General features: G+C 35.3%; 1 protein-coding gene across 1 annotated transcript in view; it reads left to right on the forward strand.

Annotated features, from left to right (window-relative positions):
* The window catches only part of LRP1B (LDL receptor related protein 1B), a 1,379,523-nt gene that overhangs the window by 877,348 nt on the left and 479,228 nt on the right, over positions 1-22,947 (forward strand). Inside the window, exons 33-35 of the mRNA XM_036320679.1 lie at positions 11,088-11,228; positions 14,896-15,021; positions 16,809-16,940. Coding sequence (XP_036176572.1) covers positions 11,088-11,228; positions 14,896-15,021; positions 16,809-16,940 — 399 coding nt within the window. The remainder of the gene's footprint in view (positions 1-11,087; positions 11,229-14,895; positions 15,022-16,808; positions 16,941-22,947) is intronic.

Below are 22,947 nucleotides of genomic sequence, written 5' to 3' on the forward strand. Positions count from 1 at the left end.
AGCTAAAGGAGTTCATTATCACCAAACATGCAATACATGAAATGTTAAAGGGTCTTTTTTAAAAGGAAGAAGAGTCTGTTCAGTGTTGCTTAGTGGTTGAGCATCGACCTATGAACCAGGAGGTCATGGTTCAATTCCCAGTCAGGCACAGGCCCAGATTGTGGGGGCTGTGCAGGATACGGCCAATCAATGATTCTCTCTCATCATAGATGTTTCTATCTCTTTTTCCCTCTCCCTTCCTCTCTGAAATCAATAAAAATATATTTGAAAATAAAAAAATAAAAAGAAGAAAAACAAAGTTAAAAAGTATGAAAAATAAAATGGCAACAAATACATATCTATCAACAATTGAATCTATAAAACAAAATAAAAATCTGAGGATTTAAATTATTTGTATTTTGTTTTGGTTTGATTTCTGTTGCTTCTATCTCCCCTGAGTATTTTTTTCTGTTTATTTATTTAATTTCACTTTTGGTTATGGTGTAGTTTTTCTTTAATTATGTGGTGTTTCTTGGCTGGTTCTTCAGCTTTCTAATAGTGATCAAAAATTCTGAATTCAAGAGGCAGAGCTTATGCAATTGTTACATCATTAAAATAGCTTTATTAAACCTTTTTGGAGATGAAGATTTCCCCAATAATCAGATTCTTCAGAGTATTGGGGGGGCAGTTTCTCCCAAAAGTGAAACCCCTTTATGCCTTCTATGGGGATATTGGTCTAGATCATCGGTTCTCAACCTGTGGGTCGCGACCCCTTTGGCGGTCAAACGACCCTTTCACAGGGGTAGCCTAAGACCATCCTGCATATCAGATATTTACATTATGTTTCATAACAGTAGCAACATTACAGTTATGAAGTAGGAACGAAAATAATTTTATGGTTGGGGTCACAACATGAGCAACTATTTAAAAGGCCAGAAGGTTGAGAACCACTGGTCTAGATGCTAGCTTCCTTAGAGATTGGAGAAAGTGATGTAGAGTAGAGGTCTCATAATTTAGCATTTAGGTCTGAGGTCCTTAATCCTAGTTGCACAATAGAATTACCTAAGAAGATTTGAAAAATCTTGTTGTCCTGCCACAGACCACAACAATCTCAGAGTGGCTACCAGGTGTTTCTTTTTAAAGGTCCCCCTGGTGTGTCTCAGGTGGAGACTGCTTGACCAGCAAATATCAGCATCACCTTGGAACTTCTTAGAAATGCAAATTATCAAGCCCCACTTCAGATTTATTGAATTTTAAACTCTGTGGTGGGGCCCAGAAAGCTTGAAAGGCCCTTCAGCTGATTCTAATTCATACTCAAATATGAGACCCACTAATGTAGATTATCATTGAATATCTGCATTTATATATGACATTCACAGCCTCAGTTATCTTTTATTTTTTATTTTTTATTTATTTATTTTTTTTAATCTTTAAATTCTTTATTAGTTAAGGAATTACAAATGTGTCCTCATTCCCCCCCATCCCCCCATTAACCCCCATCCTCCCCACCCCCACTCATGCTCTCATCCCCCTGTTGTCCTGTCCATTGGTTTGGCTTATATGCGTGCATACAAGTCCTTTGGTTGATCTCTTCCCGTTACCCCCACCCTTCCCTACTTTCCCTCTGGGGATTAATAGTCTGATCGCTGTTTCTCTGTCTTTGGATCTGTCCCTGTTCATCAGTCTATGTTGTTCTCTATAGTCCACAAATGAGTGAGATCATGTGGTATTTATCTTTCTCTGACTGGCTTATTTTATTTTTAGTGCCATTCCTGGTGTGGTCATCTTCTTCAGAGAATAAATCTTCCATCTTTGACCAGACTTCAGAAGGACCACTTTCTTAGCTGTGTAAACCATTTTCTAACTGCTTCTAATTAGACTAAAGACAAATCAACTTTTTTTGTTGTTGTTGCATTTATCCACTGGAGGTCTTAAACTCTCCAATTTCTGATCTCTTCTGAATTTCTGCAGTGCAAATTAACTTGCATCTAGACTCCTCCCATTGCAGGTCTAGATTTTCATTTTATCTATTAAGCCAGTCAACAATTATAATCTACTTTCAACCTACTATTTTTAATAGCCATGGACTCCTCTCCTATTTCTCCTCTTTGTAGGCTTATGGCGTTTTCATTGCTTTCTTGTAAATTTGGGGATTTTAGAAGAGTAGAAATAATATAATCGCCATATAAAATACAGGACATCCAGTTAAACTGAAATTTCAAATAAACAACAAACATTTTTGTTTTGGTATAGGTATGCCCTAAAAAGTTATTTTTCATTTATCTTAAATTCAAATGTAACTAGGCATCTTATTATAGTTTCTATCTATAATAATAAAAGGTTAATATGCTAATTAGACCAGACATCATTCCGGATGTCCTTCCTGACACAGCCAGGGCCAGAGGGAAGACAGCCGGGTCCTCGGTGCCTGTGGGCGGCCCAGGGGAAGCCAGCCAGGGGTCCTGGGTGCCTTCCGGCAATTGGAGGAAGAAAGCCCGGGTCCCGGGTGCTGGAGGGAAGCTGGTGCTGGCAGCCGGCGAAAGGAAGGCCTACTCTTGCACGAATTTGCATGCATCGGGCCTCTAGTTTTAAACATAAAGGGCTAATGTTTGAGAAAATCTAACTTTAAAATGAATCTCAACAATTGTGGTGATATTCACTAAAATAAATATTCTAAATATTTAAAAAGTAAGTTATTAACTTTGATGATTTATTTTAAGTAGTAATGCGTTATTAAAACTTTATACTTCTAATTTTAAAATGTATTTACTGAAATATATATTGCAACTTGCTTTAATTTAGGATAAAACTTTAAGTAAGTTTATATTTATTAAATAACCTTTGCATTGCAAAGTATAATATCAGTTTCTGTGGGTTACTATTTTATGCACAGAGCAATGCAGTGGAAAGAGCATTGCAATTCAAGTGATATCAGCTGAGAATGAACCCACTTCTGTGTGACCCTGGGGAAGGTCATCTTTTGACCTTCTGGTTGCTTATCTTTAATAGATGTTTTAATACATTACGTCTCAGTTATGATAATTAAATGAGACAATCAGATTCGCTTATGTTCAGAGCCTAGCAAAGGCACTAGAACTTACTAGATTTTAGTAAAGATATCCCCCCCCCTCCCGCTTGAGTGAAGATTTTAAAGACTGTATGGTAAAAACAATTTATATTTATGTTACTTTTGTAATTCTTTTTTCATATTTCATCAAATTCTTTACTGTCTCTATTAGCAAATGTATTAATTTGCTAGGGCTGCCATACAAAGTCCCACAGATTGGGTGACTTAACAGAAATTTCTTTTCTCATTATTCTGTAGGCTTGTGCTATGGGAATTTTTTATTTCTTCTGAGGCCTCCTGTAGGTGACTATCTTCTTCTCCCTGGGTCTTCACTCTATGTATCTGTATTCTAATTTCCTCCTCTTATAAGGACACTAGTCATGTGGATTGTGACCTACCCCAATGGCCTCCTTTTAAATTAATTGCCTCATTTAAGGCCCTGTCTCTAAATATAGTCATAGTCTGACATACTGGGAGTTAGAACGTCAACATATGAATTTTGAGGAAGACAATTCAGTCCATTGCAGTGAAATACATAGTTATTAACAATTACTTGCTAGCAACTTAAGCAAATAGCTTTTGAATTGTGGTAATTTCTGAAGATTCTTGTGTATTCATGTTAATAACAATGTGAAAGAAACAATTGTGAATCAAAATACTAATTACACCATCAAAAGCAAAATTATTTCTATTAGAGGAATCTTTATAAAGGATAATATTTATAAAGAAATATTTTTAAAAGATAATATCAATAGGGATTGGGAGAGATGGGTTTATTGAAATGCTTTCAAAATTATGAATTATCATGAGAGATATTTTGGGGGATATTTATTTTCCCAATCATTGAACATGTATTTAGGGAATTTCTACATTATACTCAGTTCAAAAGAATGCAAAGTATTGTGAAGAATACAAAGAAGTACAAGATCCTTGCTCAAAGGAATTTTCATTTCTGGATAAGGAGTCTAAATTTGTACAAGTGAAAAGAATAGAAAAAGCAACAAAATAAAACTGTACGATTCTGTCCTTACAGGCCATAGAACCAATGAGAAGGAAGATATGGTCTGTGAGATATGCTAGTCTGAGATATTTTGCTGTGGGTGGGGTTATACTGGTGCAATGATGGAATTATGGTAGAATTATGCACAACAGTAAAGAAACAAACAAAATAAATAATTGAATTGTATCTATATTCTTCACATCACTAATAGCAGTGTTCAGTTATGTCTTTTTTTTTTTTTTTTAAAGAAAACTTAACATGATACACATCTTCTTAACAAGCTTCTAAGTGCACAGTATGGTACTGTTCACTGCAGGCCCGACAGGTCTCTGGAACTTACTCATTTTATGCAAATGGCACTTTATGCCTGTTAAATAGCAGCTCCTCATGTCTCCCCCCCTCAGCCCTTGATAACCACCATTCTACTCGCTGTTTCAATGAATTTGAGTATTTTAGACTCCTCATATAAGTGAAGTCATACAGTATTTGCCCTTTTGTCACTGGCAAATTTCACTTAGCATAATGTCCTTGCATTTCATTCATGCTGTTGCATATGGCAAAATTTTCTTTATCTTCCATTTTTTTAAAGACTTTGTTTTGTTAGAGCAGTTTGTTTCATAGTAAGATTGCAATACAGAGATTTCCTATATGCCTTTTATCCCCCCCACACGCATAGCCTCCCCGATTCTCAACATCCCCTCAGCAGTTATTTCCTTCTTTTTAACACATTGTTTGCGGGTAGTTTTTATCGCGCGCTAACAGGTGGCGCGGGCCATTTTTGCTAATTTTTTTGCGCAAATGGCAACGTTCAGTAAAATTATGATAACTTTAGTTTACGTATTTATACGTTACCCGCATTCTACCGCTAGTCTATAAAAAATGTATTAATACGTGTCCCGCGCTCTACTACACTGGTAGAACGTATAAATACGTAAAATGTATAAATATGTTTCCCACATACAGTGTGTTAAAGTCTGAGTAATAATCCATTGTGTGTATGTATGTATATGATATCTATCTACCTATCTATCTGTCTATCTATCTATCTGTCTGTCTATCTATCTACACACACATGTATATCACATTTTTTATCCACTTATTCTCTGAAGGACATTTATGGTGTTTCCACACCTTTACTATTATGAATAGTGCTGCAATGCATATTGGAGTGCTGATATCTCTTCAAGATTCTGACTTCAGTTCTTTTGGATACATACCCAAAAGGGGGACTGCTAGGTCATATGGTAGTTCAGTTTTTAATTTTTTGAGTAATCCTGTTTTCTGTAGTGGCTGTGCCATTTTACATTCCCAGCAGCAGTGTACAAAAGTTCTTATTTCTCCACATCCTTTCCAACATTGTTATCTTTTTTTAATGATGATTGTCATCCTAACAGGTGTGAAGTGCCATCTTATTGTGGTTTTGATTTGTATTTCCCTGATATTAGTGATGTTGAGTATCTTTTCATATATCTGTTGGCTGTTTGTGTCTCTTTGGATTAATGTTTAATCAAGCCCTTTGCCCATTTTCAATAAGTTTGTTTTTTTACTATTGGTTTATAGGAATTTCAGTTATTTCTTTTCTATGTGTTTATTTCTTGTGTGTCTCTCTCACAAGAACATAAATCTATGAAGGCAGATATCTTGTTTGCTTGTCTTCTGTCATGTTTTCATTATCAAAGTTAGTGCTTTACAAATAATAGATGATCAACATTAGTGGAATATTATGATGTGATAAGATTAGGCTGAATGCATGTATTAAAGGGAGGTTGAGAAGACCTAGCAGTAGGTAGAATCAATGTACTTTATATAGTGATTTAAAAACCTGATAGAGAATTTTGTAATTGAGGTAGTATATTATTAGGTAGTTTGAAGAATCTTGATCAAGAACTAGAGATGAACCTAAATAGTTTTTCCAGGATACTTGTGGCCCTAGTTTCATGCTGGTCACTGTTTCATGCTGGTCACTGCTGTTATCCAAATCCTCATAGTCCTTCATGGGCACCAGATTCTTTGGTCATTGTCCTCAAAGCCATGGTTCTTTGTGTTTAGTCTTTCTCCTACTTATTTCCTGACTCTGTATTATCCCATAAAAATATAATTGGACGATTAAATAACACCTTGAGTCTGCCACAGGGTGGCTACCTTCTAGTAGTTAAGAAATGTTTTTCTTCTTATTTTTTTCACTGATTTCCTGTAGCAATAAGAACAATGCAACCAGAAATAACATTTTTATTATTTTGCCATAAGAGATTTGTTAACATGTTCAGTTTTAAATGGATAGGGTCCAGGGTCATGATAAGTGATATCATTGCTGACTGAAACATGAGAATTTGCGGAGAGAGATATTATCTTAAATCACTTACCCCTTTTTCTGTTTAGCTCTAATGTTGCCATAGAGTTGTTGCTCAAGACACATTCGGTCTTAGGAAAGATCATCCTCATGGTTCTCAGAGTTAGAGCTCTTAGCCTCACTCAGTCATCTACGTCCTAGCGGTGGAATGTTTTGGCATAGAAGACAGAAGTGTGGTGTGTTTCAACGTGGCCTACTTTAAAAACCTAACCAGCATAGCCTTTTTCTTGAATCAGAGAGCGGTCAGTCCATTAGACTCTGAATTCCATACTTTAGGTAAATTCTTATTATTTATTGATTGTGTCCACATGTTTTATAAATTTTGTTTCTGAAATAATATACTTGTAACAACAAAGCAAGTAATATAAAAAGACTGTTATCATCAGCAATATCTCCTAAGTCAACCTTTTCACTCCAGTCACATTTCACAGGTAAATCTCTTATTTCTGTCTATTATTAGTTTTCTGGGGTTACTAATAAACATTCTAGGTGATATTTCAAAACAACTAATTTTTTATTTATTACCTTTAGATATCACGCATTAATTTGCATATATGCTATCATTTATATTGCCCTTTTCTTCTCCTTTCAAAGGTTTCTAAACTAAACAAATTTGCTCAATCTCTATTTACTTATCTATTAAAATGACTCAATTTTTCCATGATATTCTTTCTTCTTTCTAACCACATTTTCTTCTTGCTTTGCATGTTAAATCTTTAGACAACTCCACTTTTATTTTTACACTAGAGGCCTGGTGCACCAATGGGGGCTGATCTGAGGTGGGCCATCTGGGGGGAGGGGCTGAGGGAGGTTGAGGGGGGCTGATAAAGGACCCCAATCAGGCCGGATTCCTGCCAGCAGTGCACATCATAGCACCTGGTCGTTCTGGGCATTCCAGTTGTTCTATTGTTTAGGTCGCTTGGCATATATTGATATATATATATATATATATATATATATATATATATATATATATATATAATCTACACTAATAAAAAAGAAACATGGTAATTGGCGTACGACCGCTACCCTTCCCATTGGCTAATCAGCGAGATATGCAAATTAACTGACAGCCAAGATGGCGGCCAGAAGCCAGGCAGCTGAGAACAGGAGGCTTGGTTGCCCCAGTGATGGAGGAAGCCAAGGTTCCCGTCTGCAGCTGCGGGGCTCTGAGCTCCTGAAGCAACAACTCCAAAAGATATAATGTTTCAATTATAGAAGCTAAAAGATGGCGATTAATTTGCATACTCAGGCTTCAAGCAGAGCGAAGTCAAACAGCCCTGAAGCGGCAGGGCAGAGAGGCCTTAGGGCCCGAGGATCAGCGGAGCCGAGAGGCGACCCAGCCCCACGATCAGCGGAGCCGAGAGGCCTCCTGGCCAGGGATCAGCGGATCCGAGAGGCCTCCTGGCCCCCAGATCAGCGGAACTGAGAGGCCTCCCAGCCGGGATCAGCAGAGCCGAGAGGCCTCCCAGCCCTGGGATCAGCAGAGCCTCGAGGCCTCAGGACCCCCGATCAGCGGAGCCGAGAGGCATCCTGGCCCCGGGATCAGTGGAGCAGCAAGACCTCCCAGCACCGGGATCAGTGTGACAGGGGGCAGCGACCAAACCCCTGATCGCCCTGCGGGCTCTGGGTGTGACAGCGTCCGGAGCCCCAACCCTCTGATCTGTCCTGCTCTGTGTGTGACAGGGGGGAGCTCCCCAACCCTCTGATGGGCCCTGCTCTGTGTGTGACAGGGTACGGAGCCCCAACCGCCCCCCCCGATGGGCCCTGCTCTGTGCGTGACTGGGGGTGGCGCCGCAACCTCCCTATCAACCCTGCCTTGAGTGTGACAGGGGCGGTGCCCCAACCCCCTAATCGGCCCTACCCTGAGCGTGACTGAGGGTGGCATTGCAACCTCCCGATTCTCCCTGCTCTGTGCATGACAGGGGGCAGCGCCCCAACTCCCCAATCGGCCCTGCTCTGAGCCCAACCAGGGGCTGCACCTAGGGATTGGGCCTACCCTCTGCCACCCGGGAGCAGGCCTAAGCCAGCAGGTCGTTATCTCCCGTGGGGTCCCAGACTGCGAGAGGGCACAGGCCGGGCTGAGGGACCTCCTCTCCCCCCCCCGAGGGCACAAATTTTTGTGCACTGGGCCTCTAGTATATATATGGTTTGCTAATGTTTTTAACATTAATGTTTTATACTATAATTACAGTGAGTCCTCTGTGCTTTGTTTAAAGACTGACTTTAAAATTGAAAATAAGTAAATGGCATTTATTAGGATTATAGGACAGATTAGAATTAAAGGGTAGGATTACATGTACTTATTTTTTTAGTCTCTCTCTCCCTCTCTCTCTCTCTCTCTCTCTCTCCTTATATCTCTCTATCTTTATTTCCATCTCTTTCTCTCTCATTCTTTTTATTTTTTCCCTAGAGATCTTACTTCCAGTGTTTCCAGTCTCATGATCCAGTATGGACAGCTTTTTCCTTATGTTTAATGCATATGATTTACTCTGGAGCTTCCCTTTGCCATCTTGCTTTGTTCAATTTTCTGTTTCTGAGATTCCATGGCATTATTTTGACTTATTTTCTCATTTTGCTCTAGTTCCAGCTTTCAGTTTCTTCTTAAGAGTTGATGGCTGATAAACTTTGAGATAACCCCCCGCCCCCACGTATACCCCTCTACCGCCACCACCCCACCCCCCGCCCACACATACAATCTATACAGTTAGTTAATAGTTTGGTGTAGAACTCTAGCTTGATTATAATTTCCCCTTGTAATTGTGAACGTATTGCTTTTCTGTTTTCTTGTTTCTAGCATAGTTGAAGTCTGACATAGGTTTAACTTATACTCCTTTGAAACTTATTTACCTTTTCCTGTCTGAGAAGTTAAGAAAAAGGTTTTCTTTAAGCATCTTAGTCTAAAATGTCACACACACACACACACACACACACACACACACACACACAGGCACATATGCTCATGTTTTCTACTCTTTTTGCTGGTGGGTTACTTGGAAATGTGGTCCTCATATGTTTGGTCTCAGGACAGGGACTGGGGGAAATGGTAGTGGCATTACTTGTAAAAGTAATGTTGCTCATTCACTCTATTTTTAATCTTTCTGTTGCTTTCTCCCTCTTATTTACAGGCTGGAATCATGGTCACCCAGAATTCTGTGGAGAGCGATGGCTTCCCTTCCTCTGTTGCTTTTTTCATGTTGCAACTCTGCCCATTTCTCCATTTCCCTGTTTCTATCCACATATCACCTTTTATACATGCTTTAATTTTCTTGTTTATTATATGGGTTCATTTTTTTTAATCTTTTATGTTTCTACATTTTTATCACAGTGGTATAGTAGAAGAAATAGAAGCAAAAACACATGTTTACTCCAGTCAAAATTTCTACCTTTTTTTATTCACAGAGGCTGTCACTATTCTTATGCAAATTTGTGTATAAATAAAAGCATAAGTGAATAGGCTACTCAACTTCACTATCCTACTCTAGGTGCCATATCTGAATGTCAAGGGAGAGAACACTAAGCTTTTTCCATGAGAAGGAGATTAACTTAATAGACTGAAATCACTGTTTGGTCTATAACCTGGGGTCACTATTCATTCTCTGACCCAGGGAAACCTACTTACTCTCTCTTTACCTCAGTGTTTTTAACTGTAAAACGATTTAATAGTAGTAGTACTTACCTTGTAGAATTATTATGAAAGTTAAATGAATTACCGATATTGTTTAGAATTGTGCATTGCATGAAATCAGATGCAGGAAGGGATGATTATTGTGACATCTGCATTATTACTGTTCTTGCCATACCTGAGGCTATGCTTTGGTTCAGTCAAAATATCGTGGCTTTTAAATGAAAATAATTGTTCCTTGAAGGTAAAGACTATATTGTTTTGTTTGCAGACATAAATAAACTTATTTTCACTTCTAGGTAGAAATTGATTTGATCTCAACTGTCACTTAATTCTTGTTGAAAAGTATAAAATTTATCCAAAAACTTTAAATTAAGAACTTTGTTTTAAATCATTGCATTACCTTAAATTTTTGTTTAGTGTACTCAGCCTGGAGTCTTAGAAAGAGCACATGTTTTATAGACAGGAAGACAAAATATGTAAATTTAATTGAGAAAGTTAATGTATATGAATCTTATATTGTTTATTGATGAAAAGAGAAGGATAATAGTTTTCTGACAGGTTTGCTATGACAATATAAAATAATATAATAATAAATGTGTGATTTCCAGTAAAATGCTAGTATCCTGAAGGTCAAGGCTGTTTTTTTATCTGTGGACATTGCAGAATCTCTGTTACTAAGTGAGCACTCAATACGACTTAACAATGTACAGTAATAAAATTTTGGAGAAAGAGGCATAAACTGTGAAAAAAATTAAAAGAGATTACTATAACTGTAAAGAACCCAGTAATGGAAAGTACTAATGGTTAAAGGCTTACACACTTTAAACAAGTTAAAGAACAATCTTTTTTGTACTTGCTTGGGTATTTTGTTTGAGGAGGAAAATTTAAACACTAAAATGTCACTATGATTTGCATTTTTAAAGGTAAGCGATTTTACCGCTTCTCGTAGAAAACAGAGATTGAGACTATAATAAAAGAAAACAGAAAGTATTATAGTTTAATAGCTATTTATTATTAAATAAGATGATTATCTGTTCCATAAAAAACCTTTTCATTTTTATAGATAAGAAACTATGGTGGGCAGACCACAACTTAGCTCAGCTGGGAACCTGCAGCAAAAGAGATGGAAGAAACCCCACTGTCCTGAGAAATAAGACTTCTGGGGTTGTACATATGAAAGTGTACGATAAAGCGGCACAGCAAGGTACGTCACACTGAAATGAGCTTGTGCCGCCTTTTGAATATATAGTGTTCTCTTTTTTTCATATTATTTTCTCAATTCAACAATTGACGGTTTGTATTTTTTCTTCTAACATAAAAAGGGATGAAAGTCAAATTCTGCTTAATACTAGAGAAGAAATTACTTTCATACAAGGTCTATAATGAGCTTGCAAAACATTAGCAGAGCTGCCCAGGGATTCATACTGTCGTCAGGTCTTCGAAGCGGGTCTTACTCAGTTTTTTATTATAAAATAGAAGAATAAGGGGGAAAAAATTCCAGCAAAATATATGAAATGTACAATTAAGCCCAGACGGAATGAACTGGTTGGCTTCTAATGGGCTAGGTTGGCATAACGATTCCATATCCATAAGTACAGCGTTATTGGCTCTAAACATTTTGCTTTTTTTGTTTTTGCTTGTCTAAATGGTGTGCAGTGAAACGGAGTGAGAGAACTAGCAGATGGTTTACATAGGTGGACTTGTCACATTGCCCAAATGGCACTTAGTCCAGAGATGCCAGCCAGGACAGCCCCACACCTGCTAGTCCTTTCTTAGTTTTTGCTCCATGATCTGGGATTAGCAGAACTCCCTTCAGAGAAAAAAAAATATAGTCACTGTCACGAGAATCGCTATCTTCATGTATCTTTAGTCCTAGGAAAAAAGTCAAGAAAATGTATTTTGTATCTAAGGTAGGTGGGCATGTCGACCCAAGCAGAGAAGAGGAGAGGGAAGAATAAGGAACCAAGGGGATCATCAATTTAATACTCAGTTGATAATCACTGAGGAGGCAGGATTTGTTGGAGATACCAGTTGAGAGACAGGCCTGCACATCGAGAGACAAATGAAGACCAGATTCATGGTTGCTTTCCCTGGAAAAAGCATGGGCCAAATTTGGGCATGAAATCATTTTTTTTTTTTTTACAGGAACAGCAGGAATCATATTTCTTTTTCATAAACTAAAATAAATGAAACATTTTTAAGAGAAAGCAATTGCTGTAAAAAACCACCTGAAGTGATTACTGTGTTTGTTCTTTTCATGGTTGAGAAGACACCGGCACCCAAACTCATCAGCACAAACCTGTATTTGGTGCCTGACATTTATTTTGGCCATTGTCTATAATAATGAGCAGCATTGTTTTCACTAGCAATTTCATAATGGAACATTTTCTGTATCAAAATAAACAACTTAACTGGCATTCAAGTTGAGGGGAGTAAATTATTAATTAGGAAAAAAACCACTGGTACTCAATAAAATATGACATTTGTGTGGATTTTAATACAATAAATAAGTATAAAACCTTATAGTATTATGATAAACATCAATTCCTAGTTAATACTTGAAGAGATTATATCTGAAAACACACATTAGAAAATATGAGAGACAGAAAAATATATTTCTAAACAGTTTTTTAAAAATCTATATTCCCTTTTTCTAAATGTGAGCAAGTATGTGTTTTGTTTGAATTTGTAAATTAACATATTACATCTAATTTTTCTAGATACAGTTTCAGTAAGTTTCTAGGAGAAAAATTTTAGTGTAATATTCTTGGCTCATTTTGTTCATGATAACATGATTTCTCTTGTCTTTTAAGGATTTGATTATATAGATACAGATGGGTATTCTACACCTGTGAGAGTGTTACCAAACTGACAAGATCCTTTAGGAATTAGAAATTAATGGTATAATATGAGTAAGCTTAAAGTACAGTGAAAATAGTATTTTTAAAGAATAATATGCTGATAAAAGCATCTGTATTAAAGATAATCCCATTAACAGAATTACAGCAGGTAGCTTAAAAGCTTCATTAGTATGAAATATGAACAATTTAGGACTCCTTAAGATGTTAACATCACTACCTCTTTGAATTTCAAAATACAATTAGCTACTTCATTTATCATTTTGACATAGATCACTGGAGTGCTGAAACTTCTTGGTAGTGAAGTGGAATTTCTAGCTCCCACTAGAGAATTGAGGCATGAGGTTTGAACATCAGCATCATTATAAAATATTAAGCCAAGCTAATATTTCATACTTGCTAGATAATTATTACCTAAGTTGTCACTTTTAAATATTACTCTAATATTTTCCTGTAACAAATCCATATTTAATCGGCAAAGATACATATTGTTAATAATGACTAATTTCCTTTTCTTTTTTATTTTTCTCTCCTTCACTATCAATTTTCCCTTAGAGACTAAACAAATTGTACATAAAGTGTGTATTGTTGTACAACATAGTTGTTCATTTGGATTAATTTTATTATTTATAAAAAATAAATATAATACAATATATATTGCTATTTTTCCAACTGTGTTCAAATATGGTGGATCTCCTGATAAGAAATCTCCCAAATTGAGGGTATTTCATACTTCAAAAATGACAGAACTCATGACAGGTTTGATTGACAATTAAATTCCATCAGACTGTCTTTACTTCAGGAAAGCAGAAATAATGAATTGCATTGGTACTTTGAATTATCTATAGAGCAATTTTGATATATAGCTTTCATCATGCTTTGTAATTCTCACTAGATTTATTTCACTTCATATCAGAGCTTGAACATCCAGTAAATGACATTGCATGTCTTAGAATAATAAAATTGTTGTAAAAATTGAATATTTAATGAACTTACTAGGTGAGATTGTAAATTACTTAACTTCACTCTATCAGCTTTAACACACTGAATCTAGTAAATGTAATGGAACATCTTCATAGAATGCCTACCTATGATTATCTGACTAATATTTGTCTTTGCCACTACATACAAATATGAGAGTTAATATGCCAGTTAATTACATGACTACTAGAGGGTGTGCTTTAAACACATTTGGGGAGAATTATGTTTCTAGGAATGGCAAAACTTATTCTCTTGCTTTCAAAATATTAATCAAATTTATATATACCTTCTTTCAATGGCATAATCTTTGAGTTGAGTTAATAATATAATTTAACAGCTATTTATTTGAGACATTTGATTAAAATATTCTTGAAAAGGAAGTACCTGTAGAGTTGTAAATAAAACTTAGAAGTAAAAAAATAAAGATTTCCTGTTTATGTGGTCTTAAAATATTACAAAGGTCTATGGCAGTATTCATGACAAATCAATTTTCTTTTGCTGCTCTGTAACTATGAATCTTCTCATATATCTCCCTTTACTTAAAAATTTTTAATGACTATTTTAATTTATTTTCAAATTTATTTTTATTGACATACAACAGAAGTATAACAGTGTATAAGTTTAAGGTGTACAGTATGGTAATTGGGTACATTTGTATATTGCAATATGGTTACCACTGTATCTTTAGCTAACAAACACATCTATCATGTCACCTTTTTGTCTATGTGTGTCTATGTGTGTGTGTTGGGAACAATGAATATCTGGTCTTAGCAACACTGAATTGTATTCCAAGTTAAATTGATACTATAAATTGATTATGTTATTATTGTCTATAATCAGTATGCTATATTCTAAATCTCCATTTTTCTTTTTGGAGGGGCAGTTTTCAACTGTACCTTGCTCCTTCAAATTATTCAATAGAAAACAACTGCATTTAGAAATCAACAATAGCACAATATTTGTTCAAATTATTGACAGCAAATGATATATATTTTTAATTTTGTTACTTTCCTTTGTTTCTCATCGATGCAGGCAGCAATTCCTGCCAGCTAAATAATGGTGGATGCTCTCAGCTTTGTTTGCCAACCTCTGAAACTACAAGGACTTGCATGTGTACGGTGGGATATTATCTCCAAAAGAACCGCATGTCATGTCAAGGTATAAGGTTTTGAAAAATTTTACTTCTGATCATGTATTTATCCTTGCAGATATTAGGCAACCAAAATCAGATAAAAAATAGAAAACAATAATATTAGCTTTTTATTAGGACAGTAGTACTCCTAATAAGTACCATATGTAGAATTTCAAATATATCTACAATATTTTCAGTATCTCTGTTCTTGTAAAACTTTCTAAGTTTTTAGTTATTTTCAGGAACTACAGTTTATTATCACACTTTTAACCAAATCCAGTCAAAGCCAACTGAAACTTGAAAATAGGTAAAAAAAAAAACCAGTGGTTGGTTTGCTACAGTTATAATCTAATTGGGATGTAGTTTATTTGAAAGTAAAAAAAAAAAGTTTATATTTACTTCCTTTCAACTATTTATGAGAAAGTACCAGAGACCATGTAAATTCTCAGCTTTACTTAACTGTGGGAGAATGCTTCAGAAGAACAAGAAGTGAATAAATATATCTTTCTGCTTTTTATTTCATAGACTCTAGTTCTACTAGTCCCAAAGGGCTTTGGTTTTAGAATAATATTTTTATTCAATGATTATAACTTAATTTTATTAAAAATTTTTCAAATTTTATGAGAAATATGTATGTTAATACCAGCATATATTTCATTTTAAATCATATATTTATGTGGCACTCATGTGCAGGCACTGCTCTCATTACCTTAACACATTAATTCATAGAATCCTCATCATAACTTTGTGAAGTAGGTTTCTTGTTCCAGTTTTTAGAGATGAGGAAACTGAGTCACAGAAAATTAACTAACTTGTCCAAGTCAACAACTATGCCGTGGTGAAGACATATCTAGACCTAGGAATTTTTGTTTTAGTAAGAAAATCTGTATACATTAACATTTTCTGGCCTGTTAGAAAAATGCATAAGCTTCATCATGAAGACTTCTGGTAGTCACCTTACGTATGTGTGCTCATTTTAGGACATACTTTTGGTACTGAAAAAGCAAAATCTTAGCAAAAGTTGAGCACTTGGTGTGCTTTTAATTTTAGAGATTTAAGAAGTCTATTCGAAAGGTAACTGATATAGTTATCTACAATCAAAATCTATCATACAGAAGCAAGGAGATGCTCAGGCTTTTGAAAAGAGGGTGAATTTTGGTTGTGAGGCCAAGTATGCTTTCAAATATTACCTACCTCAGTGTTTATGGTTCCCACATCAGCAGCATCTCCCCTACCTTTCAGAAATTCACATGCTCAGGCCCTCGGGCTGGAGTCTGGGGATTGGCTTTAACCATTCCTCCAGGAGATGCTGACGTTTTCTCAAGTTCTAGAACAACTAATCCAACTACCTTTTAACTGGTCAGAAATGTAGCATACAGTGGAAAAAGGGAAGGTGGATTAAAACATTATTTTATGAAAGAAGTTTGGATCATTAAAAATAGTGCTAATGGAAGTGCTCTCCTTCTCAGGCACCCCCTCGCCTTTCCCCTCCCACCCTTTCTTCCCCCACAGGCACACACTCACCTCCTAACCTCTAAGGGACACCAGGAGGCTTACATCCAGAGCAGCAATGGACATGGGCAGCTCATCCCGGGCAAACCCCCAGACCCTGTCTGCCCCCAAGGCCCCCTTTTCTCCGTGTTCTTAGTGAGTCAAAGTAGCCCAGCCTAGGCTCATTTCCCCAGCCCCTCCTTGTTTCACTGTCCCCAGCTTTAATAAACATCCTCTAAAATTAAAAGAAAAATAGTGCTAATGAATGGTTTTGATGTTAACTACTCATTTTGGACTTTTTTCTTTTTTTGCTTCCAATTAGGTATAGAGTCATTTCTTATGTACTCTGTCCACGAAGGAATCAGGGGAATACCTCTGGAACCAAGTGACAAAATGGATGCATTGATGCCTATATCTGGAACCTCTTTTGCTGTGGGAATAGATTTCCATGCAGGTAAATAGCTTTTTATTCATAATTTATATATAATGTTTTCACTTGCTGTATTAAACACGATGGGAATATAACCAGTGCATCTATACTCTGATAATCAAAATGAGGAAAAGGACAGCAAATTAGGTGCATTTTAAAGCCAAACACAAATTATTCTAAATATGTTTTGCCTAAAAAAAAGTATAATTCTAAAGTTTAGCATTTGATTTGCAAATGATTTAAAACATTATGATTGGCATTTGGTTGCTTCATTTTTATTTCTCTCTTTGTTTTCCCCAAAGAAGATGTTTACTTTTATATAATTATAAAATATATATATATATATATATATATAACATTTTTATTTTTTACATACTTAAAACATAATATTATTAAAATATTTTTAGGATGTGATTACCTTATATTATAAAACAGGTGGTAGCAAATGAAATCCAAATAATGAAAACAATTAAAAATCCTAAGACATTTTAAATTACTTTTCAGTATAGTATGTATCATTTTGAAGTCAGATTTTACCTTGCTTTCTTGTTTTAGCAAACAGTAAAAGAAAGCAGATTAGACACTTTTTGCTGTGGCTAATAAAAAAATGTATGTTTGGGAGTTAATGGTAGACACTTTTAAATTTGTTGAAATAAACAAGTGTTTTGATGCTAATTGCTAAATTCAGATATTATATGAATTGGATATGCTTCTCTCATAATATTCAGATTTATTATTCTACAAATGAGAGTTTAAATTTATAAAAACAAATTTCTTCACCTCTCACCCAACAAAATCATATGCTTCCTGAGTTAATGTTTTAGTGATGAAGAAGTATATGCATGTTCCATATTTTTCTAAAGTCTTAATTATATCTAATATTAAAAACAAATAGTTCTTTGATTTATAATCTTTAAAAAATCCTTAAGCATTAGCATGTGGGTTCCTAGTAGTAAGCTTATTTTTCCCCAGTTCTAATACATTTTGTTTAATCATGTGTTAATGAAATTATTGGCTACAAATTAATAAATTACTAGGAAACTTCACAAATGGTTCAAAGCTGACCTCTCTTAATTAAATTGCTTTGTACTAAATGTTTGGAATCAAATAGAGGCAAACATTCTACATCTAAAAAAGGGCTTTCCCCAAAAAGAAATATGGATAGACATAGCTTATTTTATTGAGTCATATGCTATTTTTGCCAAAATCACAGTGTGGTTTTTGATCAAACAAGGCTGTTTAATTAAACCTTATTATTCATGAAAGTCTCACTACCCTGCCATGCATAATCTACTTTGCCTCTTATTTACATGCATTTTATTCTTTAGAATTTTGTTACATAGGATTTAGTAGCACAAAACTGAGAAAATTTGAACTTCTTGGAAAGGTTTATGTATATATGCATAATTTTTTAGTCAATACACATTATCCCTTGTTTTAGCTGGTATCACTTATTTGTTCTTTTAAAGAATCGTAATTATTTTTGAAAGTATTGGATACATTTCCATGAGGTACAAATATTAAAAGAAGGCAATTGGTCTAACTGTCCTGATTAGATCATCAATAAATTTCTTGTTTCTTAAGGGTAAACTGATTATTTGTATAGGTTGATCTCACTCTTCAAGATTTTATGTTGACTCTGAATGGTTAGGTTTCATATAATGTGCTATAATACAGGATCATTATATTTTCATTAAATAGTTCTCTCCCTGTTTCTAAATTCCAATAATTACCAATATCATAATAAATTATTTTAACTTAAGGTAGGTTTTCTTTTTTTTTTAAATATATTTTATTTATTTTTTACAGAGAGGAAAGGAGAGGGATAGAGAGTTAGAAACATCATTGAGAGAGAAACATTGATCAGCTGCCCTCCTGCACACCCCCTAACTTGGGATGTGCCCCCAACCAAGGTACATGCCCTTGACCGGAATCAAACCTGGGACCCTTGCGTCCGCAGGCCAACGCTCTATCCACTGAGCCAAACCGGTTAGGGCGGTTTTCTTTTTTAAATTTAAATTTACTAGGGTAACATTAGTTAATTACATGATATGTTTCAGGTGTACAATTGTATAATACGACCTCTGTATATTGCGTTGTGTGCTCACCACCAAAAGCCCAGTCTCCTTCTTTCAGCATATATATGGTCCCCTTTATTTTCTTCATTCTCTCATTACCTCCCTTTTCCTCTGGTAAACACCATACTATTTTCTATGTCAATGAGTTTGTTAGTTCATTTGTTGCTTTCTGTTTTAAATCCCACATATGAATGAAATAAGGTTCTTGTCCTTTTCTATTGGACTTATTTAACTTAGCATGGTACTCCCAAGATCTATCCATATTTTCACAAATCATAATATTTCATTATTTTTTTTATGGCTGAGCAGTATTTCATTGTGTATATGTACCACATCTTAATTATCCAGTCATCCATCGAAGGACACTCAGGTTGCGTCCATGTCTTGGCTATTGTGAATAATGCTGCATTAAACATATGGCCGTGGTCGGCAAACTCATTAGTCAACAGAGCCAAATATCAACAGTACAACGATTGAAATTTCTTTTGAGAGCCAAATTTTTTAAACTTAAACTATATAGGTAGGTACATCGTTTTTAACTTAATTAAGATACTCCTAAGGCTTAGGAAGAGCCACACTCAAGGGGCCAAAGAGCTGCATGTGGCTTGCGAGCCGCAGTTTGCCGACCACTGACATAGGGGTACATATATCTTTATGAATAAATGAGTCCAAATGTTTTTGGTAGATACCAAGAACAGGGATTGCTGGCCTATATGAAAGCTCCATTCTTAATTATTTTTAGGAGCCTCTACACTGTTTTCCATAGAAGCTGCACCAATTTAAATTTCCATCAGCAATGTATAAGGATTCCCTTTCCTTCATATCCTCTCCAACACTTGTTATTTTTGTCTTATTGATAATAGCTATTCTGATAGGTGTGAGGGTATATCTCTTTGTCATTTTTATTTGCATTTCTCTGATGATAAGTGAAGCTGAGCATCTTTTCATGTTCCTGTTGGCCATCTGTATGTCTTCCCAATGGATTATTTTTTCCCCCAAAGAAACAGAGAAAATAATCCTCAAATTTGTATGTATAGACAAAGCAATCCTGGGGAAAAAGAACAAAGCTGGAAGTGTTACACTCCCCTTACTTCAAATTATGCTACAAAGTCACAATAATAAAAACAGTAAGATATTGGCAGAAACATAAATGCATAGATCAATGGAACAGAATTGAGAGCTTAGAAATAAGCCCATCCTTATATAGGCAAGTAATTTTTCACAAAGGAGTAGAAAACATACAATGGATAAAGGAAAGCCTCTTCAACAAATGGTGTCAATGTAGTTTTTCATCAGAAATATTACTAGTTATTATTTAAGACTTCATGTTCTTCATTTTGTGCCCATCATATTTTAAAATTTCATTTCTAGAGAGAAATTATTTTTTAAAAAACTCTGTTCTTCTAAATATAAAATTATATAAGCATATAAATTTAGAATAGTCATATAAAATTAGAATGTTCAAGAAAAAGTAAAATACCCTAGTGAAATTAACTTAATAATAATGTTAATGAATAGTCTGTAGAGCAGATATTAAAGGAAGGATTAAGCAAAATTACCAGCTTTTGAAGTCATCAAATGTAAACCTAAGAGGCTAGCAGACAGTGTGCTTAGACAATGAACCAACTAAATCAGCGGTTCTCAACCTGTGGGTCCCGACCCCTTTGGGGGTCGAACGACCCTTTCACAGGGGTCGCCTAAGACCATCGGAAAACACATATATAATTATATATTGTTTTTGTAATTAATAACTATGCTTTAATTATGTTCAATTTGTAACAATTAAATTGGGGGTTACCACAACATGAGGAACTGTTTTAAAAGGCCGCAGCATTAGGAAAGTTGAGAACCACTGAACTAAATGATGATGATGATGGAGATATCAAGAGTTTTCAACAACTTTACATACATTTGTGCTTCCATCTCCCTTACAGTCTAATCCTTTACTAATTGTGTCTCATGAAAATATATTAGAATCAAAATAAGTATCCGCAACTTGATTTATAATATTATGATAGACCAGTGATGGCGAACCTATGACACGCATGTCAGAGGTGACAAGCGAACTCATTTTTTTGGTTGATTTTTCTTTGTTAAATGGCATTTAAATATATAAAATAAATATCAAAAATATAAATCTTTGCTTTACTATGGTGGCAAATATCAAAAAATTTCTATATGTGACACGGCACCAGAGTTAAGTTAGGGTTTTTCAAAATGCTGACCATGCCGAGCTCAAAAGGTTCGCCATCACTGTTATAGACAATATACAAGCTCTGCAACTTTGTAGAGTGAAGTTGCTTCAGGGAGGAAGGAAGGAAAATAACTGGATTGCTCCTGAGAGAGATGGAAAAACAAATTTTGGTGTGTAAACCTCAATTTTATTTTATTTTTTTTAACCAGGAGCTTTATGGTTTACCTGATTATATGTTCCCTCTCTATTTTGCACACATCTTATTTCCTTTTCTTTCTTTAAGGACATTTATCTCAGGGACATAATCTCTACTTATGATTAATCAAATATAATGATGACAAATTGAAAGGGCATAGTTGGCCCTTATTCTAATCATAATGAGGACATGGTGAGAAAGAGGATCACTTATTAAGTATAACTATCATAACTTATGTAATACTGTTTCATTACCACATGTTCCAAGGAGGGAGAAATATATTGTTAAAACCTGTACATTTCAGGAGGACAAACAAACCTGAACCTTGCTGGGTTTTGGTCCTAATGAGTTAAAGTATTCTGCAGTAAAAGGATTTCACACACCAGATGAAGCAATTCTAGATACTATCCACAGCAAAAAGAAGACCCCGTGGCTAGATTTAAAATGTTCAAAGCATTCTGATCACTTCACTGGAAAAGTCCTGTTCCACTGGAAAAACATACTAAGCTTTGAAAATCCTTGCCTGCTTGCTGATAGTCCTCCTGATGAATGATTACTGTGTTTGATACTTTAAACAATATCCTTTCCGGAGGAGCAAAGCCTTAAAACAAAGCCCATTGCTCTGGTTAGTAATGTGATCTTCAGTAAGTAGTGCTTTATTCAGTTCTCCCACCCCCACCTTGGGGGTATTTATGACTTTTCATAATAATTATGTAATAGAGGAAATTCTCCTTAGAGAATGTTATTTATCTAATATTTTCAAGCTTATATTATTTTCCATCTTTTATTTCTATTGTTCAAATATGAGTTATCCAACTCTGTTAACAAATATTACTATCTGCTACCTTTAGGATATAACAGCTCAATTGCTGTGGAGGATAAAGGTAACAAGGAATGTTTCTGTGGTAATGCAAAAGTGATTGATCTATAGGGATTTTTTTAATTGCATCCAAAGATATTTTTTTGAATGTCATTCCTTGCCACTCACTATGGGGAAATAATCTAATGCCTTTTACACCATCTACCTAGTGATCTAGCTATTAAGAAATGAAAACACTGAAGTAACATGTCATACTATATCTGTTAAAACCCATGAAATGTACATCACGGAGAGTAAACTCAAAACTATAGATCCTAATCTAAACCTATGGATATGTCAATGTAGGCTCATCACATATAGCAAATATACCAGTCTGATGTGAGGTGTTGATAGCAGAGGAAGCAATGTGTGCTGGAGAGGAAAGGGTGTATGGGAACTCTGTTCAATTTTGCTCTGAATCTAAAACTACTCTAAAAAATAACATCTATTAAAATAATCACTGAAGGCGACTATGTGACAAAATATCTTTGACATATTGTCACAGTAGAATGTCAGCTATTTACATGAAAGACTGTCTTTTTAATAGTCTTACAACCTTTACATATAGCTTTGGATGTTAGAACTAGAAGGGACATTTGATAACATCAAGCAGCATCCCTTCAAGTTACAGATAAGGAAACTGAAGCCCAAAGAGATCAAGGGGCTGTATAAAAATGGAGTACTCTACTTCTAATTCTCTACAT

The sequence above is a fragment of the Myotis myotis genome, unplaced genomic scaffold, assembly GCF_014108235.1.
Source record: "Myotis myotis isolate mMyoMyo1 unplaced genomic scaffold, mMyoMyo1.p scaffold_m19_p_8, whole genome shotgun sequence".
Classification (NCBI taxonomy): Eukaryota; Metazoa; Chordata; class Mammalia; order Chiroptera; family Vespertilionidae; genus Myotis; species Myotis myotis.